This window comes from Vulpes lagopus, chromosome 10 (genome assembly GCF_018345385.1).
Source record: "Vulpes lagopus strain Blue_001 chromosome 10, ASM1834538v1, whole genome shotgun sequence".
NCBI classification, from domain to species: domain Eukaryota; kingdom Metazoa; phylum Chordata; class Mammalia; order Carnivora; family Canidae; genus Vulpes; species Vulpes lagopus.
Window position 1 is genome coordinate 35950888 of NC_054833.1, and position 26904 is coordinate 35977791.

A 26904-nucleotide genomic window follows, 5' to 3' on the forward strand; every position below is an offset into this window, starting at 1 on the left:
ATGAGCTAAATTGCTGGATCATCTGTTAGTTTTATATTTAACTTTTGAGGAACCACCAAACCATTTTTCCACAGTGCCTGTACTATTTTACGTTCCTACCAGCTTTCTGCAAAGGTTTTGATTTCTTTAGCACATGTTACTTTCTGGATTTTTCTTAAATTAAAAAATATTTTTATTATAGTCATGCTAGTAGATATGAAGTGTTATTTCATTGTGGTTTTGATTTGCATTTCCCTAATGTTTAATGATATTGAGTGTTACTTCATGTACTTATTGGTCATTTATATATCTTTGGAGAAATGTCTAAGTTCTTCGCCCCTTTTTTCAATTGGGTTGTTGTTGAATTGTAGGAATTATGTACATATTCTAGATATTAAACATTTTTCAGATCTTTGACTTGCAAATATTTTCCCATTCTGTAGGCTGTCATTTTTTTCACTTTCTCGAGTATGTCCTTTGATACACAAAAGTTCGGTGAAGTCTAGTTTATTTTTTTTCTGTTGTCTGTGGTTTGGGTGTCATATTCATGAAATTGTTGCCAAATCCAGTGTCGCAACGTTGTCTTCTAAGAATTCTATAGTTCTAGGTCTTTGATCCATTTTTTTGAGTCGATTTTTATATATGGTATGAGGTGAAGGTCTAACTTCATTCTCTTGCAAATAGATATCCAGTTCTCCCAGAAGAACTTGTTGAAGACTGTCCTTGCCCCCATTGAACTCTTGGAACTCCAATTGACCATATATGTGCGAGTTTATTTCTGGCTTCCTATTTTATTCTTTTGGTCTATATGTCTCTGCTTATGCCAGTACCATACTCTTTTTTTTTTTTTAAGATTTTATTCATGAGACAGATGGAGAGAGAGAGAGAGAGGCAGAGACACAGGCAGAGGGAGAAGCAGGTTCCATGCAGGGAGCCGATGTAGGACTTGATCCCGGGTCTCCAGGCCCAGGCCTTGGGCTGAAGGCGGCGCTAAACCACTGAGCCACCTGGGCTACCCCTTACTCTTTTAATTACTGTAGCTTTGTAGTAGGTTTCAAAGTTGGGAAGTATGAGTCTTCCAAATTTATTCTTCTTTTTCAAGATTGTTTTGGCTATTTAGGGTTGCTTGCAATTCCATATGAATGTGAGGATATACTTTTCCATTTCTGGGAAAAAAGGCTGTTGGAACTTTGTTAGTTATTATGTTGAATCTGTAGATTGCTTTGGGTGATGTTGACATTTTAATGGTGTTAAGCCTTCCTGATATGAAGGGATGTTTTCCCATTAATTTAGATCTTTACTTTTTTTCAGCAATGTTTTACAGTTTTCAGTGTACACATCTCTTACCTCCTTTGCTAGATTTATTCCTAAGTACTTAATTCTTTTTAATACAATTGTAAATAAAATTTCTTTCTTAGTTTCCTCTTAGCACTGCTCATTGCTGGTGTATAGAGACAAGTGACTTTTGCATGTTGATCTTGTACCCCGAAACTGCTGAATTAGTTTATTCTGGTAGCTTTCTTGTGGATTTTTTGGGTTTTCTAATATAAGAGCATATCATCTGTGGATAGAGATAGATTTACCTAATGAATGCCTTTTATTTCTTTTTTCTTATCTAATAGCTCTGGCTAATACTTCTAGTACAATATTGAATACTAGTGATGAAAACAGACATCCATATTTTGTCCTGGTTTTAGGAGGAAAGCTTTCACTCTTTCACCACTGAGTGTGATGTTACTTGTGGGTTTTCCCATAAGTGCCTTTTATCATATTGAGGAGTTTTCCCTCTATAAAAACTGTTTTTTTTTTTTTATCATGAAGGTATGATGAATTTTGTTAAATGTCTTAGAATTAGTTTTCATGACTATACTACATTTGTGATTATATCTGACCTAATTTACAGATTATTGTGTTTGTTTCTAAAAGGCCTTTATAAATTGAAAACTGCTGTTCAAATATAAGATATCACCATTAAAAAAGCTTTTTATTATAAAAAGTTTCAAGCACACACAAAAGATATTTATACGCACCTATATACTCATCACTTAGATTGACAGGTGTTAATATTTTGCCATATTTGGTTTATCTATTTGTGTGTGTGTGTGTGTGTGTGTGTGTGTGAACTATCTCAAGGTAAGCGGTAGACATCTTGATACTTTAATTAGGCATCATACATGAAATTGATATATATTCATATGTCAAATGAATATGTTTATATATGATTTTTTCTTTCACAGAAAGAAATAATAGGCTACTGATAACTCTTTTTTTGCTCACCTTTTTCATAGCTTAGGATTTCTTTAGTTGGCATCAATTCTTTTTTTTTTGGCATCAATTCTTCTTTCTCTGTTTCAGTCATGGTCTTTGAAGGTGAACAGTTCTTAAATTTTGAGACCTCACATATTTTCTCCTTTATTATAACTATGTAGGGACTTCCCTAGGCTCTATGTACCCTGCTAGAATGTTGGGTGAAAGAGCACTGGGTAGGCATCCAAGGGAGGACATGGAGAATTGAGTGGGATAGGACAGTGGAATGCTGACTTGCCAATATGGTGGTCAGCAATGAAAGTCACTTTGAAGAGTTCCTATCTGTGTTGCTATTAGAGAATGGGGCTCCTCTAATAGACTATGAGTGAGGTCTCTTCAGTAAAGCTGTATAAAAAAGGACACTCAAAAAGTTACTGAGGGAAGCACACCTTTTAGTTTGGTATTCTAGCAAGGCAGCAGTGGTAGAAAAAAAGCCTTGGTGCTATATGTCTTCAGCCCTCAGCTTTCTTTTTAAGATCAGCTCTACTTTCTCAAACACAAAAACTGTTTAGAATAAAGAGAGTGGATTTCTGGATAGGGTGGGATGAGTGCTTTGGGCCTCAGAAATGTCATTGTTTCATTTGTTTGGTGGGAGCTATCTGATTTAAAATAAAAGTAAGGGAGACCATTGTTGTTTCATTTAAATTGGAATCAGGGTTGGACAGTGGATTAGCAAGTTCATAGACATATTGAAACTCTGTCAGCTTAAAATATTGCTGAAAGAGGAGTAAAGATTTTTTTGTGCAATATCAGAACTTTAGAGATTTAAGTTCTTTGGCACATTTGAAATCGGGATTGATTTTCTTTGCTTATCTGTATGTTCTGATTTTTCTATAATGAGCATGAAATAACTATAATTTTTAAAAGCTATAAAAACAAGAAACTGATATTGACTTAACTAATCTCTTAAATATTTATCAAAGGCTCAGTTTACAATAAGGACTCACGTTATAGAAACAAGAATCTTAGGAATAAATTATTTAATTTACATTATGGGTTGGCGCAGATATGTTCTGCATACTTTGATTTGTTTCCTTTAATAGGCTAAGAACTTGAAAAGATTATTATCTCTCCAGCTCTTCCTCTAAAACTTAATTTCTTCTCAAGTTGATTTTTATTTCCCTGACTTTCTCATATTATCTACTTCTCAATTTTTGAGAAATAAATATGTTTGAGATTTAAAAATCTCTATGACACTATGATCTCAATTCATTTATCTTCAGATTATGAAATTGAGTCCTTTCACTTACTTTATGATTTCTTGTTTTGCTTCTATTGCTTCTACCCGATTGCTTTTTTTCTTTTTCTTTTGTTAACCAATTACTAAATAATACTACTAAAAAGATCCTACTCTGGACATATCTACTTCATTTTTTTTTATTAGTTTTGTAATTCAGAATCTAAATTCTTGTGTTTATGGCTTCATAACTGATGTGTTATTTACTGTTGTTTCCTGCCCTGCTTAAATATATGGACAACTTTGAATTTAAATGTTTATTAAGGTGAACTTTGTGTTCCCTTTTAGTGCTAGTGAATGGAAGCAAAATTGAAGTTTTGTATCTTGAGAGAAAGCATGGTTTTGTATAGAAGTGGGATTGCTGTTAACTCACTAAGGAAAACAGTACTTTCCTTAATGCTTTAATTGTAGTTTCCTGTTTGCACAGAAAGGCATGGACCAGATGTATTTGTATCTATACAGTTAGGTTCTCAATAGCAGTCTATGCCAGGGGATCGCATCCCATTTTCTGTCAAGCTAAATCAGATTTTGATATTGTTAAGAGTGAACACATTCTCTCTGCCTAGAATTTACTCTTACGCATCTAGTGCATTAGACTAAGGCTACAAGCTCTGAGATACAGGGAGATAGAAAAAAAAGATTCCTTCTGACACAGCCAAGTGTTCATTTTTTATTTTTTTGTTTTAAATCATGCACTTAGTTTGTAAGACAGCATTTTAGGTGCTGACGGTATCCAAAGCCAAGTTTTCCAGTCTCTTAGCACTGTGTAGAACTTTGTTTTTTGATCAAAAAGATGCTTTATATGACTCCTCTTTTATCCCTTTTGCTCCTTTTCCTCTAAAGACTCCCAGCACAAAAGACACACACACACACGTACACACATGTACATGCATGTGCACGCACACACACACGTACACACACATGGTGTCTTTCTCTTCTCTTTGCCCCCCTCCACATGACTTTTCTGAGGAGGTAAGATTTCTACTATAACCTACCACTCTTCACATTCAAATGAAGGAAATGGCAGATTGTATGCCCATCTTGTTGTTAGGGTAAAGTGGAATTTTAAGATTGAGTGTTATTTATAACGCTGAGTGAGATGTGTATAAATGGAGAAAAGTCTAAACGTTCATCTGTTGCCTCCTAAGTCAGGGTAGGTCTTAAGACTTGGATATTTCTAGCTAGGCTCAGAAGAAGATGGCCAGTGTTAGGAAACCCAGTTTTCAATATCGTGGCAATCCTGACATTCCTCCTTTACACGTAGAGAAGTCAAAATCCAGAAGCAAAGGGCTGGTACCATATTACAATAAAAGATTCACGGGAGTTATGATGGCTGGCTTGTTTATAGTTGTTCCCTCTACTTTAAAACTGCTCAGTTATACTGTAGTAGAAGGGACCGCAACGTACAGAATCCAGATTCTTTTAAGTAGAGCTCCCCGCGTGTCCCCGGCGCACACACACATACTCTCACACACATGCCTTGCTCCCTCATGCAGACCCCATGCCAAGATTCTCCGAGGAAAATAGATTCTTGACGTTTCTTCATTAATTCAAGAATGTGGCATAAAGGTTACAAAATGAACACCGGCGAGCAGCTGCTTTGATGGTGAACTGGGGGTCCCTGGAGAGGCAGTGGGTCTCCCTCTCAGCCGCAGCAGCCTTAATGACTTCAAATACCTTGGTATTCATTTACATCCTCATTTAAATACTTGGTAGAAAAATAATTACACTGAGGTGTTTGATGAGATGAAATTTGATCTCAGCAGATGGAGTAAGGCTTCCCCTTTGATCAGCCGGGGAAACCAAGTGTCATTTAAATGAAAATCTTCCTGAAATCTCTTTATTCCTAAATTCACTGCCAATATCCCCGAGGAAGCGCTTCCAATCGAGAGGGCTTGGTGACACTGGGAAAGGACACCAATTTCAGAAGGAATTGTCATCAGGTAGAGCAAGAATCGCCCCCCACCCCAGCACCACCCTTTTTAACACTTGCTATGGCTTTCGAGTTTGGGCTTGAAACAGTACGCAAATGTGAGTTTGAAAAAGGAACTTTTTCCCAGCCCGGGGTTGGGATCCGGTTCCATGTGCTGGTAACCTAGGACCGTGTTGGTCTTGCCCTGCTCCACGGGGCTAGCAGCGGGTCTCCGCGACCCGTCGCCGGTTGGTCCACACCGCCTGCCCACACTGGCATCTCATGGAGGCACTCGAGTTCCCAGTCGCTGCGGAAGCCCGTGTGGGTGGAGAGAAAGGAAGGCGGTTTCATCCCCGTTTCCATGGCAGCAACGTAGGATCCTTAGCGCTCAGAGCAGAGCTGATTTCCAGGGAGGTGACATTTTACAGGTACTTGCTGCTGAAAAATAATATTCCTGCCAGAATAGACTGTGGAGCTCTGTAGCCTGTTTTTACTCTTTTGCTGTTTGTTTTACAGTAGGCTTGCCAGGCAGGATTCTGAACAAACAGGTCTGGATTTCCTATGGAACTTTCCGGAGACCGTATATAATCTCTGTCCTGCTAGCAGGAAGGCCCCTAACCCTGACCGGCTAGAGCTGCTGTCACCCAGGGGGCGTCTCAAGCTGTGGCTCCCTGGGGGACCCCCCACCCCAGACATTTCATTTGCAGCTGGCCCGGCTTATTGGCCGCAGCAGGCTCTGTGGCAAGTCAAAAGGCGGTGCAAGGGGCAGCCTCTTTCAATGAAATGCCCTGTGGGGGCCACCCTGGCTGCTCCAGGGTTTCTCTCCACCGTGGGCTGGAGGGCCAGCTGTATTCCCCGTGGTGGGTGGGAGGGAGATGGAGCCAGCTGCACACTCTGTGGCTAGAGGCCAATGGAAAGAATCCCAGCCTCCTGCGCCTCTTGCTGTGGCAGTCCTGTCAGCTGGAGCTCTTCTTGTTCCCTGAGGCCAATGATAACTGGGCTTCCTGATGCTTCTGTTAGCCCTTTGTTTTGGGAAAACCAGACGAGGCTAGGGGAGTAGAGAGAAGATGAGGAAAAACACACACACACAAATAACAAAACAAAACAATATATTTACAATACATTCTTAAAGAAAAACCTAGCTGCAAAGTCAGGATGGGAGGAAATAGCACTTTTGAGTAAGCTCATAGAGGAATGACTAACAAAGAAACCACTCAGTAGAGCTCATCCTCATCCAGAAAAGGTCCAAGCCATTGCTGTCATGCTCTTGGCAACTGGGGAGGTTTTGGGAAGGGATTTGGGAAAAAGTGGTGTCTTTGGATGGATGCTTTTCTTTGTCTGGTTCCTTGGGCGTGCTCTCAGCAGTCACAGTGAACAACACCTTTCGAACTGCCATGCGTCCCGTGCTTTTCTTGGGTGATGTGCCAGGATGAGATGAGAATATAAGCATTTGAGACTTTTTGGTATGTTTCAATCCTTCTACAGTTGTGTTTCTCAGGTGTGTTCCTTTGGAAGACACCTCTCTCATGTGCTGTGGATTACACAAATCTACCTCCCCCCGGCCTTTTGGGCTCCATTTTGAAAATAAGTTAATGCTAAGTTTATGTCATCAGATACTTTTTCTGAAGAGAAGTATTTTAGTTTTTTTATTTTAGTTTTAAGATATCACAGTGGTCTAATTGGTAGTTGACCTTCAGCCTAGACCTCATCTGATTCAGACTTGCTCTTGGAGATCTCACATTTCACTGCATTCCTGCTTTCTTCGGGGATGTGGTTCATCATGGTCTTTGTTCATCAAGGTGGATCAAGGTGACTCAGACCAGCCCATCTCTGGTTTTGGTTATTTATTTGATTGATCTTGGTATATGAAGGCTCAGTAGGAGGTCAGAGGGTTAGCAGTGTTTATTAAGAGGTAGTAGGATAGTTGACCACCCACTAGGTGGGGGTAAGAAATGACATTGCTGTTTCTTTTCTAGATATTCAATGCCACCAGGGAGCTGGCTAACACCGCAGCCTATCAGTCTGTCCGTATCTTCTCCGTGTCACTCATTCAGGCAGAGCAGGAGCTGGAGGATCTTGCTAAGGTTGACTTGCAGTGGGCTAAGCCCACCACAGGTAAGCGATCGCTGGGACATGGGCCATCTCTTACATGATGGGTCAGTGCCCTGGGTGGAATCCGTAATCCCGGATTCGGTTCTGATCTATTTATTATGATCCCACCATCCTTTTCCTCATTCCTTGTTGACTGGCCACCCAATTTCTGACAGTAGCCATTTCACATTCCCTCCCAAGATCCCATCAGTGACTCTTCCATCTTGTTATGAGCAATGATGCTTCCTTGAGCTTCACTGAACACACTGAGGCCATGCAGCATGAGCTCCGCCAGTGTCTCTCCCCACTGCCTCAACGCGCTTCTCCTTTCTCCCCCTTCCTTTGTTTCTGTGTCTGAACCCAACTGACTGGTGTCCTTTCAGGGCTGCCTTTGATGCGGGGGCCATCCCCTCCGTGGCCTTTCTTTTACCCCTCGAGCTCTGGCCTTCCACGCCCCTGTCCATTCAGCATAGAATCTTTATTTCCTGCCTGTTCTGTGTCAGGCTTTGTGTTGGGCCCCAAGGATACAGCAGTGAGCAGGACAGGCACAGGCCCTGCTCTCAGATTTAGTCTTTCTTTTATTCTAATGAAACAAAGCAAAATGAAACTTAACAAACACCCTTCTCATGATGCCTCACCTCTTTCCTTCGCTTTGTTAAGCTTTCCTAGAACATCTTTTGTTCTCATTCTCTTCACTGCCTTTCCATGTGTTCTTTGTAATTTGGCTTCTGCTTCCATCTCAACAACTTGTTCACCTCAAGGCTACTGCTGCTCTTCCAATTATATACTCTGGATTCTCTGGCCCTTGACGCTGCTGACCACCGCTTTTAGAAACTGCATGTTCCAGGGGCGCCTGGGCGGCTCAGTCAGTGGAACGTCTGACTTGATTTCGGCGCAAGTCGTGATCTCAGGGTCCTGGGATTGAGCCCCATGGCTGGCTCTGTGCTCAGTGGGGACTCTGTTTGGGATTCTCCCTCTCCCTGTGCCCTAATAGAAAGCACTGTTGCTTTCTTTCTCTCTGTCTCTAAAATAAAGTAAGCTAATAAATAAATAAATAAATAAATAAATAAATCAGTCTTAAAAAAGTAGAAAGTGCACACTCTTCTTGGCTTGCATGGTACCTCCTCTCCCTAATGCTTCTCCTCTGACTTCTCTCTCTCTCTCGTTTTTCTTTCTTCAGTCTCTTCCTCCAGATGTGGTCCCTTGTGCTTTTTCTTATCCCTTTTTTTTGTCTGTACCTGCTTTACTTTGGTAATCTCTGCTCCCACATTTAAAAAAAATTTAAATTAAGTTAATTAACATATAATGTATTATTGATTTCAGCGGTAGAGGTCAGTGATTCATCAGTTTTATATAACACCCAGTGCTCATCACATCACACATCTTCCTTAATGTCCATCACCCAACCCCTCCCCTCCAATGACCCTCAGTTTGTTTCCTGTGATTAAGAGTCTCTTATGGCTTGTCTCTGTCTCTGATTTCATCTTGTTTTATTTTTCCCTCCCTTCCCCTATGATCCTCTCTTTTGTTTCTTAAATTCCACATTTGAGTGAAATCATATAATTGTCTGTCTCTGATTGACTTATTTTGCTTAGCATAATATCCTCTAGTTCCATCCACGTTGTTGCAAATGGCAAGATTCCATTTTTTGATGGCTAATATTCCTTTATCCATTCATCTGTTGATGGACATCTGGGCTCTTTCCACAGTTTGGCTATTGTGAACATGGCTGCTATGAACATTGGAGTGCAGGTGCCCATTTGGATCACTATATTTGTATCTTGGGGTTAATACCTAGTAGTGTAATTGCTGGGTCATAGGGTAGTTCTCTTTTTAACTTTTTGAGGAACCTCCACACTGTTTTCTAGAGTGGCTACACCAGCTCACATTCCTATCAAAAGTGTAAAAGGGTTCCCCTTTCTCCTCATCCTCGCCAACATCTGTCATTTCCTGTCTGCTCCCACATTTTCAAGTGTTAATTCATTCAACAAATGTTCAAGAGCCTGCTGTGTGCTAAGCACTGTTCTGAGTGCTTGAGGAGGGATGGCAGTGAATAAGACAGGCAAGAACACTTGATCTCATGGAGCTTGCATTCTAGAGTGGAGGAATACAGGAAATGAATAATAAAATCAGCACATTATATACAAAGTGTCTGATACTACTCAAGTATCACACTATCTGAATTCAGGCACTGATTCAATTTGGGTAAATTTTTGGATAAATCTTTTGGTCTATGAACTTTCCCTATATGTTACCCAAAACTCAGGAATCCATTAGATTTGGATAATACATTATACCTTGCTATCACCTCCCTTTCACTCTAAATTTAGAGACCAAATACATTGTTGAGTATCAAGGGATAGGGAAGATGGTGAGCAAGCTAATGAGACAAAAATACATAAATAAAATACATCAGGGAAGGGGGTACAGTAGGACTGTTGGGGCTGGGACAGGGTTGTGGTTTTCAGGGGGTAGAGGTCAGTGATACATCAGTCAGTTGAGAGTGGCCATGGAAGTCCCAATTGAGAAAGGTGAGGCATTGCAGGTATCTGGGGAAGAGCCCAATAGATCATGGCGCTCTCATATTCTAAATTCCTGCCACCTCTCCTACTATTGTCACGTCTCTGACCCTGGCTGGGAAGGTTCTCTGATATTAAGGACTCATGTTAGATGGGAGCCACCTGGATAATTCAGGACAATCAAGGTCCTCAACCCTGGTCATACCTACAAAGTCCCCATAGCCATGTAAGGTAACATTTCCACAGATGGCAGGCATTAGGGGGTGGACACTTTCTTTTTTTAACTTTAAAACATTTTTTAAAATTTGTTTATTCATGAGAGACATAGAGCACGAGAGAGAGAGAGAGGCAGAGACACAGGCAGAGGGAGAAGCAGGCTCCATGCAGGAAGTCAGGTGTGGGACTCAATCCCAGGTCTCCAGGATCACAACCCGGGCTGAAAGCGGCGCTAAACTGCTGAGCCACCCAGGCTGCCTGGGTGTGGACACTTTGGATGGTGGGGCTGCCTTCCACGCATTCTCATTCCCAGGCATTTCCAAGTGGCTTTCTGGCTTTCTGCTTTCTTTCCTCCAAGTTGTGACTCCCATCTTACCTTCTGCTGTTCTCCTTTTGTGGTCTAGGCGCCAAATACTTTCAACATTTTTCCTGCTCTGTATGCCTACTTATATCGTTTCTTCTGCCTGGAATGCCAGCTCTGTACCCGCACCCCCCCACCCCCTATTGACCTTTTCCTTCTACCTACCCATCAGTAGATACCTCTTGACACCAGCTACCTACAGTCACCCAACACCAGCCAACAGACATTTACTGAGACTCCATCAGGTACTAGACATGGGGGAAGCAGAAGTAAATAAGATAAGGTTCCTGCCTTCGAGCAGCTAATAGTTTAGGGGGGTAAGGGAAACACTCTTCATAGAGTGTTATGGAAGCTCAGGGGAGGGGGTCAGTTTTATTAGGCTTTTTGTGATCTGTCTTTCATTCACTATCCTTTCTTTTGCTGTTAAAACCCCTTACTACTTGTTTGTACCCCTGGAGGCACTTAACCATATTTTGCCGTATATTTTATGCAAGTAAATGTCTATTTTTTTAAAGAATTTATTTATTTATTCATGAGAGACACACAGAGAGAGGCAGAGACACAGGCAGAGGGAGAAGCAAGCTCCCTGTGGGGAGCCCAATGTGGGACTCAATCCCAGGACCCTCGGATCATGCCCTGAGCCAAAGGCAGACACTCAACCACTGAGCCACCTGGGTGTCCTGCAGGTAAATGTCTTATTCTGTAGAATGTCTGCTATGAGGAGAGCTTCCATGTCTCTCTCTATCTCTTTATTTACCTTATCTCAACCATCTAGAAGTGCCTGGCACCTAGAAGGTGCTCAGTCAATTTTATTTCATTCGAAACGGATTTGAATTCCCAGTATTACACTCTCAACTTTTTGAGTACCTGTATTGTTTGGATCTTTTGCAGTGCCAATCCAGTGACTTATATGTAGTTGTAGAACTACTATGTTTCTGACTCATTTTCTTTAACTTTTCCTGAACAGAGAACTTAGGCCATGGAATTTACGAGTACATGTCAGCAGTGTGCTGGCTGTTTGGGCGTAACTTGTATGACACTCTGCAGTACCCCATTGGGCTGATCTCCTCCTCATGGGGTGGGACACCCATTGAAGCCTGGTCATCTGAAAGGTCGCTAAAAGCCTGTGGAGTTCCTACACAAGGGTAAGAAAGGATCCTGTAGTCTGGGAAAAATATCTAGGAAGTTTTATAAGAGAGAAGGATCATGGTTTTTTTGGGAGAGTCAGGTATTTGTGGAGTGTCCAAATATGTACTGAATGTATATAGCTTAGTCCTTGGACATGTGAGATGTTATTTCCACTGTCATTAGCACCATGCTTATCTGAGAATATGTCAAGATGCAATTATGATTCTTTTCCTTAAAATTAGTAATAGCTAATACTTACCGAAAGCTTCCTCTATGTTGGATACTATTGTAATCATTTTATATCTATTAATTCACTTAGTACTCCCAACAACCTCTAGAAGTGTAGATACTATTAACATACTGTGGATAAAATCCCAACACTAACAGCAACACAGAGATTAAAGTATGGGAACTGCTTTCACAGATGCTGTTTCATTAAATCTGGGAAGACCCATGGGGGAGGATTGGGCTCTTGGTGTAGCTCTTGGTGTAGACATACCTGTGGGAGAGGGAAGACGTTCGGCTTTGGAACTGAGAGAATGGCCTACATAGAGTGGGAGGGATCTAAAACCAGGCTTTCCAGATCTCTGGGGATGTCAAGGGATGCCACCAAGTGTGTGGGGAAGTGGGCATTCTCCCATATAGCTGCCGTGAGTATAAACTCACATATGTATCTTTCAGAGAAATTTAGGAATGTGTTCAAAGCCTTGAAAAAATGTGCCCTTTGACCCAGCAATTCCATTTCTGGGAATTTATCTTAAGAACATAATTAAGCCTATAGGCAGTGATTTTCGCTTTAAGGAAGATAAGCAGAAAGCTTAAAAAACATCCAAGTGTCTATCCACTGAGTACCAGTTAAATAAATTTATTGTCTGCCTGAGACACAGATAATAAAACACTCCTCCTCTCTGGTTTTAGTGACCTCATCTGGAAACTGGGATGGCCCCCTCTGAACTCCTAGAAAGTTGACTGATATACTTATCCTGGAAGAACCAGGATAGTTATGAAAGTTGGAGGCTGTTCACATATTTTTGTGTGAAACAGAGTGTTTCACTCTGATTCTGTGTTGCTTTCATCAGAATTTTATGCCAAGCAAAAGCTGGATAGATACCTAGTTTAGGGATTGTCACGTGATCAGTCACTAGCTCTCTCGTGACACTTGCACATCTTATCAATTGTAGGTTCACTCAATCTAATTCTGTGACTGGTCCCAGTAACCACTCTGTTCTCTGGAATGCCATGATCCATCCACTGCATAATATGACTCTGAAAGGGGTGATATGGTACCAGGGTGAGTGCTCATTTTGCTGTTTCTTCGTTGTATCAGTTAGCTTTTGCTACATAACAAACCACCCCAGAACTTAGTGACTTAAAAAAATAACAGTCTTATTCAGCTGACCATTTGGTGGATTGTTAGGGTAGTTTTCCTGCATAGACTGCTTTAGTTAATTTCTTTTGGGATCTTTTATGTGCCTTTGGCCACCTGGCAGGTGTCTGGTGGCTAGACAACCTAGGATGGCCTCTCTCTTCTGTCTGTTGACTGCTGTGGCATCACAGGACTCAGGTGGCCTCCCAGCCTTGAGCAAATTGGTTTGACTTCTTTATCATTTATGTAGCAGTCTCAGGGGTCCAGTGTATCAAGAGAGAGCAAAGTCCAAGGCTCTTCAAGCCTTTGCTTGCCTCCCATGTGCTGAGGCCCCCTTGGCCAGAACAAGTCAGAAGCCCAGTCCAAAGAGACCGTAGGAAGGCCCACTCCCTAAGGGTATGGATAAAGGTTGGTTGTGTTTGCATCCACCCCAAACTCCTCTCATGATCTGGACTGTTTTTAGGGGAGTCCAATATGAATTTTAACAGGGATCTGTACAACTGCACATTCCCTGCACTCATTGAAGACTGGCGCCAAACCTTTCACCATGGCTCCCAGGGGCAGACCGAGCGCTTCTTCCCATTTGGATTTGTCCAGGTATGTGTGGGGAGGAAGAAGGTTTGGGCCATTGGTGTGGGGTATGTTGTGCAATCCATAGTCCTTTTTTTTGCCCTCATAGTCAGCTGGTTGAGAACTGAGCATAAGACTCATCTCAGTTAACTGATGGGGCAAGTACATCTGCAAAAAAAAGGTTCAAAAGTGGCTGATGCTTCTAATTAAAAAAGGAATACATGTTCATTAAATATATTTAAAAAACAAGCAAAACGAAGCTGAAACAATTCTAATTCCTCAATCCGGAAGTAAGCAGACCTCTTCTGCTCATGTGTTTTTTGCAGGGGGATCCATACCATGGCACTGTACCATATCTTGCTTTTGCTCTTAATGTTATATTGCGAGCAGTTTGCATGCCAATAAATATTAATCAACAACTTATAATATTGGTTGTCTTCTAATTTATTTAACTAGCTCTCAATAAATGGGCTCTAAGATTGCTTTACACATCTTGCTTTTCTAAGCAGTGGCATAAGTTTATTTTCTTTGTGGCTAAATCATTGCATGCATGCTTAATTCTTCCCGTACGATAAATTCCCAGAAGTGAAATTCCAAGGTCAGACTGAATGCTGTTTAAGGGATTGAACCTGTCCTCAAGTTCCTCTGTAGACATTTATGAATTTGGATAAACTGTATACTCTTAGCAGCTATGTGCGAGAATGTTCACCTCCCCACGCCCTCCGTAACTCAGTGGTGCTTCCTCCAGCCCCTACAGTGAAGCTTGCTCTCTCTCCCAGCCCCCTGCACGTGCTCTTTGCCTGGAGCACCCTTTCTCTCCTACACTTTCCTGGCCAACTTCATCCTTTAGACCCCAGCCAGGATAGCAGGTTAGGAAGCCTTCTGTGAGTATTCAGCATCTGGGGTAGGTACCTCCTTTCCTCAGATGGGTGATATCTTAGCACCCTGTCCTTCCCATTTTACTTGCATGTTGGTTGCACCCATGACCATGTTTTCCTGGATCACACTTATATCCCAGTATCTAACTGGTCAGCAGTCGTTAAATATGGCCTAACACATGAATGAAAAGAAAATATCGAGCGAAATCATACTTTGAATTAGCGGCAACTAGTCAGAAAGATTCTGCTCTCTAAAAGGAATAAATGTATTCAACCAAGTTCATAATGGTGTGACCTTACCTGTTCATATGGCCCTTCCAAGACCTGGACTTCTTAGCAGGGTGGTAGTTCTGACTTCCCTGAAATCTAGGAAATAAAACAAGTAAGGTGTTAGAAAAATGGGGCCCAACTCATGGCATAATAATGGAATAGGCTTTAATATTTGAATTGGACACACATACTTCCAGATGTCTGGCTCTGCACCCACAGATCCCTCCTGCTCACCGTCCTCACGTCTCCTCCACCCTGTCCTATTTCGTACCTTTTTTTGGATAAAGATTTTTTTATAGACCTCCTTTCCACTTATAATTATGTTACAACCATGTTCTTTCTCCTTTCTCACATTTGTTTTGACTTTGAAACAGGATGATTCTACTCATTATTATCAAAATAGCAAGCCCTGTCATCAGTTCTGTGTTTCTGTTGGTGGAAACTCCATTTGGACTTTTGAGGTTCTTTTTTTGTCTTTGCTGTGTAGATGGTGATTTGAATGTGACTCCAGCCAATTCTAACTATGTGTCGTATGCTTATTATATGCCATGAACTGTGTGAGGTGCTAGAAATAGAGCGTGAATCAGAGACCTGGTCCTTGCACTTATTGCCTTACCGTTTTGTGAGACTAAGTCCCTTAGTCTCAGGGCTTTCACTGGCCATCATCGACAAAAACATGTTGTTTCCTTGTGGAAAACTGGGAATACAAATGTATACCTTCAAAGAGAAATACCAAATATGACATAATAATGGTTCAGTGCATGGATCTAGAGCTAGCCTGCCTGGATTCAAATCCAGCTTTGACACCTCTCTGGCTATGTGATTTTGAACCAGTTATTGAATAGGAGGATTATTATTTGAAGTATTATTTTTTCATTATTATCTTCCTTATTATAATTATTATGTGTGTTAATCCACATAAAGCATGGCATATGCCAGGTGATGTTAGTGTTTCTTGTTGTCAATGAGAGAAGTCAGAAAATCTGGAGGGATAGTTGGTCTGCAAGAAAGGATGAACTGGTACTAGTACTGAAGCATGGGAAGGAAACAAGAGCAGGAGACTAGGGAATCCTGAGGAGTATGCCTGTGTACGAAGGGTTTGGAGGAACGGCGGAGCAGAATGCAAGGATGCTGTTGTAAAGTCCTCTGAATGTGGCCACTTTTATATTCTTTGGCTATCATATGCCTTCATTAGGGGCAGTATTTCTACTAAGCCCTGTGGGAGGCTGAACAGCACCCTAGTAGATCTCAGATCAGGGAAAACAAGAATTTCATTTGGGTGTGGAGTATGCTGGTGCCTCTGCGTGGCCACTCTGGGGTAGTGCAAGCAATGAAGCTGGTGAATTGCTGCAGGAATTCTTCTCAAACTGCCATTTTGAAAACAGCTTCCTTGGCTGGAGTGGCTGTGTTTAGCATTTCTGCCTCTTGGGCTTCAGGCTAGTACATACCCTAGACTCTTTCTGGTAGCTCTGTTGCTATGATTCTCATCATGACACTGGCTGCTGAGCGTGGCTCTTCTGGGTGTTGTGTGAGAAGAAGAAGGGTCACTCACTGGGCCTTTTGGTGGAGTTCCTTTGGGAAGCTTTAGCACCTTTGAGCATTTCATATGTTAAAGCAGACTTGCCTAAGAGATTTTAGTAAGAGAACTGGGAATGTCCCCTTAGTTCCAGATCCTATCCTTTCTACTACTAGTGCACCCTCTCCGGTGTTTTCCTGCGGATTTTCTAGTCTTTCTGGAAGAGGCCAAGAAGCAGAAAACTTCCTGTATTCAAAGCTTCATTTGGCTACGTTTGTGGGGTATGACCTCAGGTGTTTACTGGCTCTGGGAGTGAGAAGGCCAAGGGGTAGCAGTCTCTTCAAAACATAGCTCCTCTGATGGGGACAGATGTTTTCAAATGGAGTCCAGGACTGTGGTTTGCTCACCTAGACTGTTTCCCAGCTTGTGGTCTGAATTACTCTTAGATCCTGGTTTGTGAGAGGGGGATAACAGGTTGATGCCTCTCATTGGCTGGACTGGGGCTAAGAATAAGGCACAGTCTAAATCAGAGAGCAAGGTGATATAAATATCAGAGAAAAAAGGAAGGAAGAGTGAGGCCGCGTGCGTCACAGTAATATTAAGGAATTTTCCTGGGAGCCTCTGCCCTTTGCAGGAGTAGGAGTCTGTCAGTTTTAAGTCTAGATGGAAGTGTTTACTCAGGATGTTGCAGAGCCAGCCAGCCTCTTACTGCCTTCAGCACTCCTGCGCCAGTCTGAGGCATCATCACCTCTTCCTTGAAGTATTATTGCCTCTTCACTGGTCTTCCTGCTTTTCCCTTTTCTTCCCCTTTAGGATATTCTCAACATTTCGGTTAAAGGGAGCCTTTGAATGTAAGCCATGTCGGAAGGCTCCAGGGGTCCCTGGGTGGCTCAGTCTGTTGAGTGTCCAACCCTTGGTTTTAGCTCAGGTCATGATCTCAGGGTCGTGGGATCGAGCCTCGAGGTGGGATCCACACTCAGCGTGGAGTCTGCTTGGGGATTCTCTCCCTCTGCGCTTTCTCTTTCTCTCTCTCTCAAATAAATAAATCTTTAAAAAAGGCTCCAGTGGTTCCTCCATATGAGTGAGGTCAACAAAGCGATATGTGGTCTGCCCCTGCCACCAGTGCCTCTCTGACATCACTTCCTGATTTTCTTTGCCTTACTTGTTCCACTTCAGCTACTCTGGCTGCCTTACTGTCTTTAAGCATGCTAGTCATACTCTGTCCTAGGGCATGCCATTTTCCTTTCCTTCTGCCTGCAAAGTTCTATCCCTGGCATATTAGTCTTCTATTCCTGCATTAAAAAATTATGGCATATATAGCAGCTTAAAACCATGCTATACACATTGAGCGAGGAGCCTGCCGTGCATGGCTTAGCTGAGTCCTCCACTCAGGGCTGCAGAGAAGGTGTTGGATAGTGCCGGGGACTCAGCTAAGCCTTGGGGTTACCTTCCAAGCTCAGGTGGCTGTTGGTAGAATTTGTTTCCTTGAAGCTGTAGAACCCATGGCAGCTGGCTTCTTGAAGGTCAGCAGGAGAGTCTCTGACTTCTCTACCCTCTTTTAAAGGCTTACCTGACTGAGTTGGGCTCCCTTCCTACTCTTCCTTTGGTTAGCTTGAAGTCAGCTGGTAAAGGACCTTACCTACATCTGCGGAATCCCATGCAGAGATCAGATGTCCAGATTCGGAGTGATGGATACCGTCCTTTCTCTGTGTCCCATCCCCTATCCAGGTGGTTGCCTGCTTCTGTCATTTGTCTTTGAAGGAATAAGATGTTGTCTTATTCCTGCACATCCCTTTCCTGCTGCTGTCTTAGGGCAGGCTTTTCTCTTATGTGTCTAGAATGTTCTGGTAGTTTTTGAACCATCACTCTCTCTGCTTTTCGGCTCTTTTCTACACAGAATCATTTGCACAATCACTAGGTTAATCCTTTGAAATAGTCCTTTTATCATGTCAATAATTTCAGTGGCTCTCTACATTGAGGGTGAAATTCACATAATAAATTAATTAATCATTTTAAAGTGTTCAGTTCAAGGGCATTAATTAGTACATTCACCATGTTCTGCAACCATCACCTCTGTAGCTTATGGGTAAAGTATAAACTATCCAGATACTTGCCTCACTGTCTTTGCAACATTGTTTTTCCTACATAAACCCTCCAGTTCAGCTTCATTTCTGATCTCTCTCTCTCTCTCTCTCTCTCTCTCAAAATTACCTTTCTCCTTCCTACCTTTGCATATTATAAGGTTCTAATATGTCCTGTTTGTAGTGATTCCTCATATTTTCTAGGCCCAGCCATTTTTCTTCTTACACATTCCGAGACCATGTTGTATTATAATAATAAACTTTGTTCTGCTGCAGGGTACTTGCTGTCTGTGCCTCTGATACAGAATTTAATCCATGCTATTTTATACTATTGATTATTAACATTTCTTATGGACAGGGCTGTCCTCCAACGGAGCTGTGAAGTACTTGTACCAGGTGGCCACTGCTATGTAACAAATCGCCTCAAAACTCCATGGCTTAAACTAACATTTATTATGGCTCTCGTGTGGGTAGCTGGGGGCTGGTTGATCTTGGGGGAGCTCCACCGAGCTCTTTCAGATCTCTATGGGTCAGTGGCAGGGGTGGGGCGGGGTAGGGTTGGGGCTCTGCTCTTATCTAGCCTTGGCTGGAGTGGGTTAGACGAGGGAGCTTTGTTCCACAGCTCTCATCCTTCTCCAGAGGGCTGCAGGCTGGCCCAGGTGTGTCATTCTCATGGTGACAGCAGAAATGTGAAAGAGCGGGGGAACCACACAGGTTTCTTGAGGCCTAGTTTAGGAACTGACACACCGTAACTTCTGTTTCAGTCTGTTGACCAAAGCAAACCACATAGCTTAGCTTAGGGAGTGGTGGAGGAAATGTACTCTTTCTCTTAATGGGAGAAACCACAAAGCCAAATGGTAGGAAGGTGTGGATATAGGAAGGTGTGAAGAATTGGGGTCTTTGATGCAGTCTACCACAGGCTCATAGGCAGATTCCCTGTAGCACCCAAACATGTTATAGATAGGTGTATCAGTTACCTGTTGCTTTGTAACAAACTACACCCAAACTAGTGGCCTTAAAACATGAGCCATTACATTTGCTCATGATTCTATGGGTCGGCTGCACAGGGCTCAACTGGGACGGCTTAGCTCTGCTCTGTGTGATGTCAGCCGGGCTTGCTCATGTGGCTGCGAGTTGAACTGAAGGCTTGAGCATTCACGTGACTGGCCTCTCTGCTGAGCCTGCTGGGACATTAACCCCTCTCTCTCCTAAGGGTCTTCCGATTTCCCAGGCCTCCCCGCTTCCATGTCATTTCTCCAGCAGGGTAGCTGGACTTTTTTTTTACATGGCCATCTTCAGGTTCCAAGAGAAGGCAAAGGCGCTCCGGGCAATGACTCAAAAGCTGCACATCACTTCCACCGCATTCTGTTGGTTGGAGAACATGACAGGCTTAGCCCAGATTCAGTGGGAAAAGAAACAGACTACACCTCTTGACGAGAGGGGCGACACAAACACACGGCGGTGTGTGTGGGGAGGGACATTCAGCCACAACAGTAAGAAGCACACTAAATACCTGTTGAATGAGCAGTTTGAATGAATGAATGAATGAAGCAGAAGCAGAGTCTGCTTATGAAGAAGACTCTACGATAGGATTCTGATGCAGCACTCTCTACTTTTTAGTTATCTTCCTATTTGTCTGCACCCTCGGATGATACATTTCCCCAGATCCGTTGGCATCAAACAGCAGACTTTGGCTATGTCCCCAACCTGAGGATGCCCAACACTTTCATGGCGGTAGCAATGGATCTCTGCGATAGGAAGTCACCTTTTGGCAGGTATGGGGGTGCTTCTTGGGCTTTGCTTGAACAATACTATATGTTCTTTGTCTGTGGCCTTCACTCTGACGTTCACTTGTGAGGGGCACAGAGTGCTCTAAGGATTGGACCTTATGAGTGTTCTCTATTAATCATTTACACCGGCCCGTGCTGCAGTAACTAAACCCCCCAACATAGCAGTGCCTTGATGGAACAACATTTCTTGTTCACATCACAAGTCCAAAGAAGGTCAGTAGAGAGGCTTTGCTCATTATAATCCCTCACAGATCCAGAGTGACAGAGATTCCAAGTTGATCTGTGCTTCCAGTCACCTTCAAGGCTCACACTAGTGATTAAGGTAACTTCTGCTCACATTGCATTGGCCAGAGCAGGCCATGCGGCTGTGCCTGGCTTCAGTGAACTCAGACAGGGAGTAACGTGATACGGGTGAGTGGCTCCGATGACTCCCACACGCCAGCTGTGGGATACAAGGGGATTTGAAATGAAACGGGGCCCAACACTTAGTGTCTGGTTTATAGTAGGAACTTTAACAAATATTTATTTTTGAACAAAGAAGATTGATTGATTGATTAGATGAATAAAACCAGGAGGAGACCAAGTAATGAACAATGGATTCAGAGGATTTCAGTGGTTAGAATAACTTCGAGTTAGCTCTGCTCTGGTGCCTTTCCTCCTCCCTCAGGGACATTTATTCCTTCCTTCCAAGTCCTCTACTTTTTCAAGGTTTGTAACCCATGGGGGGCTCAGAGCCTCATTTATGATTATTATCATTCACCCATGTCTCTTAAGCTGTTGAGCCACTGATCCCTGTTAGATTTAGTCAACTTTATTCTTTTTTTAAAAATTTTATTTATTTATTTGAGAGAGCAAGAGAGAGCACAAGCAGGGAGAGAGAAGCAGACTCCCCGCTGAGCAGGGAGCCTGATGCAGCGTTTGACCCCAGAAACCTGGGATCATAACCTGAGCTGAAGGCAGATGCTTAACTGACTGAGCCACCCAGGGGTCTCCCCCACCCCCCACCCAGGCATCTTTATTCTTACCTTTCTAAAGGGTGCTTTGTATAATCCTTAAAAAAAAAGTATGGTTACCGTTGAGCTCAAACCTGAAGTTCTCTCCCTGTTGTTTATCCTATAGCATCCACCCTCGAGACAAGCAGACTGTGGCCTACCGGCTGCACTTGGGGGCCCGAGCAGTGGCTTATGGGGAGAAGGTGATCTTTCAAGGACCACTGCCTGAGAAGATGGAACTCTTGGCCGACAAGGGGCTGCTCAACCTCATGTATTCTCAGGAGATCCAGGTGCAGAGGCAGGACAAGATATTTGAGGTGAGAATAGTTGAAACAACAGGGGTTCGTCCTGTGTTGGGAGTCAGGATTTTCTCCACACTGAAGCCCATCTCTTTAATTGTAACATTTCTGTGGGCAGAGCTTGGTTTCTTTTGGCAGGGCAGAGTTTATCCCAGAGGGGTGACTGAGTAGCTATTAATTCTTTCACTTAGAGGCAATTTTGATAGGACAATCAAGGAAAGGAAAATGAATCCACATTAAAATACTCCTTTTGTATTTTGCTCGCAGAGCATTCATCTTTGCTCTGGCAAGGCCTGTGGCTTTATTTGTAGGTTACCAATTGGAAGATTGGTAACCTCACTCAGGGTTATTTCCCTCACTCAGGGTTATTTCCCTCATCCTTGGATGTCTTTTTTATGTCACACTCTCCCAAATTCTGAGACTGAGTTTAGTGTCTTCTTTGAGAGGCTTAGCTTGGGGATTTGTAAGTCAGTGTGAATTAATGTAATGGAACTACTTTCTTCTCATACCTTGTGAGGGTCATTCCACTGTGGAAGTAGAGCTAATAATTACAGAGCTTATGTAGGGGTCTTCCAAAGTTGAGGTGCATCTGGAGGCATTACTCATGGAACATGCAGATGACTGTCTCTGGGGACCATGAGGCCATCATGCTGCAGGGGGAGTTGTGTGTGGGGGGAGGTAAAAGGTCACTGGAAGGAATGAATGAATATTGAAGACACACTTTAATTGTACATGAGTTTACCTAGGGTGCTCCTCCTCCGGAGTCCCAGCTACAACATCCACTGGCCTCAGGTGCTTGGGCAGCACTTACCCCATTGAGCTTAGAACACCGGGTCTTAGGTCATTCCAGCTCCCCAGAAGTATACATACTGAGCTCGTTCTCTGTAGTCAGCTGCTGGCCATCTGCCCGTCATCTGGACTTAGAATCAGAGTTGGGAGCAGGATAGAATTTAACCTGTGGGTACTGGATAATTTATGTCCCCTTCACTGGATTGCTTTCTGTTTGGAGAAAGGTGAATTATCCAAGGTTCCTTTGTGCCCCTTCCTCATTGCCTGGCTCCCTTGGGAGTGCCAGGGTGGTAGCAGCAGCTGGATGGCTCCACTGGCTCAGGTCCTGAGCTTTGCCAACTGGTCGGAAGGATCACAGCAAGGTTGTTCAGGGGAACCTTCTCTAAATGCTCTGATTATGGTTCCTTGTCTCCCTCAGTAACTCAGTGTTTTATTAATTTATTTTATCACGTCAACATTTATCATCACACTGTGGCTATGTTGACCAAACCCAAACTGGACTCAGGTTTGTTCTGGTTATTGTAGGAAATGGACCCATGACTAAGAGTGGCTCCTTCTCTCCCTTCTAGTCTGTCTAATGGGCAGTTCCCAATCTCTTGGAATTATCCTGACTTAACCATCCTGATTTTATGATTCTCTCTTTAGATATCATGTTGCAGCAATCATCAGTGCAAGTGGCTCCCGGCTCCCATGAATGCTTTCTCGGCTCAGACTCTGACTCTGAGTACCGGTTCTTGTCGTGGCACTCTGGCTGCTGTTCGCTATGCCTGGGCCACATGGCCTTGTGAATATAAGCAGTGCCCCATCTACCATCCCAGCAGCACCCTGCCAGCGCCTCCCTTCATTGCTTTCATGACCAACTAGAGTCCTGGAGAGCACAGCAAGCTTGCTAATTGACTTAGTGGCATATGATCATATATTGAACTTAAGTGTGGGTCCTTCAGATTTGGATTTTTGGTGTTGAAGTGATGACTATTGCTTTTAAAGGCAACTAACAGAAAAGCACTGGGCAGCTCCCTGCTAGCACATGGCTGTTTCTGTATTCTGATTATGAGATGAGCCAGTACTGGCAAGCAAACGAGATGCTTGCCTTTTGTCCCCTAATCAGCCTAGGTGTCTTACTGGACTAATTCCCAGCTACAAACAAATGGAACCTGTGTCATTCACTTCTCTGTGGGGAGTGTGATCTGTCACACAGTTGCCCCCTTATGTCCAGAATTGTGGAAACCCATGGTTGGAAGGAACTTCAAGGCCACGTGGGCCAGCTCATACTAATGTGTTCTTTATGAAACCTGGCAAGTGGTTACCGAATCTCTGTATGAAGTTTCTAAACTTCCTAAGTTTTTCCTTATGTGGAACCGAAATCTTTCTAGCCTTATTTGTGTTCTCTCTTCAGCCAAAAACAGTTCTGTTCCTTTGGTCTAAATAACAATAACCTGAGTGTTTGAAACCAGCCAGCACTGCACACAGGCATTTGGTGAGGTGCGTAGGGACTGCCTAAAGGGGTCAGGAGAAAGAGGGACATCCTGGCTCTGGACAACGTGAAAACAGAGGTCATGGAGGGGCAAGTAGGCTCAGTAGAAAGCTGAGGTAAGAGGTTTACCTATAAAAAGGATAACCCAGGGCAACCCTGGTGGCTTAGCGGTTTAGCGCCGCTTGCAGCCCGGGGTGTGATCCTGGAGACCTGGGATCGAGTCCCACATTGGGCTCCCTGCATGGAGCCTGCTTCTCCCTCTGCCTGTGTCTCTGCCTCTCTCTTTCTGTGTGTCTCTATGAATAAATAAGTAAAATCTTAAAAAAAAAAAAAAGGATAACCCAGATAGAAGAAAAAAGAGGCTGAAAATAAAGCTACACGATAAGCATTTAGAAAAATAATCCAGATGGGACAAATGTGAAAGTGGGCTCTGTGTGTTAATCATACTGCTGTTTATTGGTTGATTAAAAACGCTAACTGCACCTGATATTTGTGTCATCTATTGGAATTTGGAAATAAAAGTATCATCATTAGTGGCATGTATACATTTATGACCCATCAAAATTGGGTTAGGAACAGGTTTGTAAATTGTTCTTTGAAGCCGGAGTAGCTTCCACTCCCTTAATGGGGGAAAAGAACGAAAGCAATAAGCGCGTACCTGACTGACCCCAAAGGGCCCAAGTGTAGCTCTGAGCATCAGGACCAGCTCTGTCAGTGCCAGGATTTATCTAGTAAAACACCAGCACAAATACACAGTCTGCAAGGAACTTTGGCTCCTCTGAGGACTTCCTAGTATACAACTAACTCCCAACACCCATTCTTTGACCTCATTTGCATCTGACCTGAGGGAAACCACAAACCTAGGAACAGACTCCTGAGAAAAAGTAAATCTACCATCCTCTCTGCCGACACACACGCACACATGGGCTGTTCTAATTTGCAGGCGGCTCAGCATGGTCAGGAACCCGATGCCCAGGCTCCTTTCACCCCCAGTAACCTGTGCCACAAGGGGAAAAATTAGCTTTAGGTAGTAGATAAATTAAAAGTCATGTGAAATTTCATTTTTAATGGCTGAATAATTTAACTTTTTAGCATTTAAAAAATGAGACTTACAATTATTGTAGACTTGGACACTAACAAAAAGTATAAACAAGTAAAAATCACCCCAAAATTCACCATTTGGCAAAAAACATTTAATATTTTGGTAAACATTCACTTGATTTGCTTGGGTTATATTTACACACTACACGTTGTATCATTTTATAATCGGTTTTTGACTTACTCAAGCAAAATAATTTTCCTACGTAAACTGAATATTATTCAGTTAGATTAAGTGTTTCAGTTTGCAGGAGCCCCATACTTTAACCAATTTTCCATTAGTTGACATAGAGATTTTTTTCCAATTTTTCCCTGCTAAAATGAATACTGTGATGGATGTTACAGGCAAACATCATAGTGCGCTTACCTCCTCAGGATCCTTAATGTGGAGTAACAGTTTTAAGGATAAATATGTTTAACATTTTGATAACTGCAGCTTAACTCTCCTGAAGAGTCCAATGGTTTACAGACCCACTAAGCTATGGTGCCATTTAGCCTCAATCCCACTGACACTGGATATTGTCAGATTTGAATCTTTAACAATCCAAGAGATGAAAAGATGTGTTAAGTATACTGGGGGGGGGGGGGGGGGTTCAAGTTTTTTAAAATGACCCATAGTAAAAACGTTTTACATTTATTCCATGTACCCCCTTCATATGGATGCATGTGATTTTTTATATAAATACACATACACACACAATAGTCGAAATCCAAGTTTCAACATTTTGGCATGTGATGCATTCTACTAAGTTCTAAGTGTTTTATTTAATTGAAAAAATAGAGGCCTTGACTCCCTGTTTAGGAAAAACCAATGGGTTGGGATCTCTAGTTTGAAAACCACTCTTCTAGGAAAGCTACAAAGTAAATACTCTTATCAAACCAAACAGCACAATAACTTATTTAAAAAATTTTAAAATGTCTTTCTTAAAAAGGAGGCTCACCTTTATGTGTTTTACTCAGACTGTATGTAATACAGTATATCTGCTGTATGGTAAAAGCAGCAGGTATCCATTCTGTGGAAGTGCACGTGTCTAGCCAACATACACAGCAAACAAAGGAAAACATGGAAGCATTAACAGCTTTGAGTAATCCCTTTTATACCCCAGGTTTGCTGTTATCCAAATTTTATTTACTTTTTTGTACTGTAAAAGCTACACAAACTTATAAAAAGTCTATAATTAAGAGTCAGAAAGTTAATAGCAGTTACTTTCGTTTCTGGAATTTCCGTGGCCAGTGTGGCTGTCTGCCCCCTCCCTCCACTGATGCACCTACTCCTAGGAAGCAAGAACCCCCTTGTTGTCCCCAGTCAGCAGTTAGGAACTGCAGTGCAGTGACAACTGTCACCACTCTTTCCCCATTCTTCCCCCTCTGGGGGGGTCCTTCCGTTGCTTCCTTCCATCTGGCCCTGGTACCTGGTAGGACGGACAGCGAGGGCAGCCCACGTGGTACTGCCAGTGGTCCGGGTCGGGCGAGGTAGTAAGCCTCTCCCTCAGTGCCCTAAGCAGGGCCAGCACATTTGGTTGCATCGAACACCAGTCGCGTTACTGCCCAGCTAGTGAAGTGACCGGGCGAGTCTGCCCTGCAGGATGAGAGCCTCCCTCCCCATTACGCTGGATCTGGTATTGTGTGGACTCAAGGTATTTGGCTACAAGCATGTTCTCAGATAAGGAATGGCAAAAGGGATAGACAGGATTACAGAGGACTTTCTGATTCCCTTGAAGGATGATGTGTGATGATAAAGATGAACGGTGTGCCTTGGCCGGGCCTCTCCAGCTTGGGGATAAGCAGCACTGGACTGGGATCGTACGGATGTGAAAATAAAGCAGGTGCTTGGGTGGCAGGGGCTGGGACGTCGTTCCTGGAGCTAGGGTCAGAATCCGGGTGGAGGGCTGTTAGACTCTCGCCTCTCCTTTCTGAGTCCGCAGCCTTCTTGCACTCTGGCTTATAGAACACTTAAGTTTACTCTACGTCAGGCAGAGCTAAGCAAATAAAAAAAAAAAAAATCCCGATTATAAGATGAAAATAAGCAGA

General features: G+C 43.0%; 1 protein-coding gene across 1 annotated transcript in view; it reads left to right on the forward strand.

Annotated features, from left to right (window-relative positions):
• SIAE (sialic acid acetylesterase) overlaps positions 1 to 24262 on the forward strand; it is a 38031-nt gene extending 13769 nt beyond the window's left edge. Inside the window, exons 4-10 of the mRNA XM_041771350.1 lie at positions 7412 to 7550; positions 11590 to 11767; positions 12932 to 13041; positions 13580 to 13713; positions 20052 to 20206; positions 21341 to 21530; positions 22947 to 24262. Coding sequence (XP_041627284.1) covers positions 7412 to 7550; positions 11590 to 11767; positions 12932 to 13041; positions 13580 to 13713; positions 20052 to 20206; positions 21341 to 21530; positions 22947 to 23165 — 1125 coding nt within the window. The 3' untranslated portion in view covers positions 23166 to 24262. The remainder of the gene's footprint in view (positions 1 to 7411; positions 7551 to 11589; positions 11768 to 12931; positions 13042 to 13579; positions 13714 to 20051; positions 20207 to 21340; positions 21531 to 22946) is intronic.
• The last annotated feature ends 2642 nt before the right edge of the window (positions 24263 to 26904 follow it).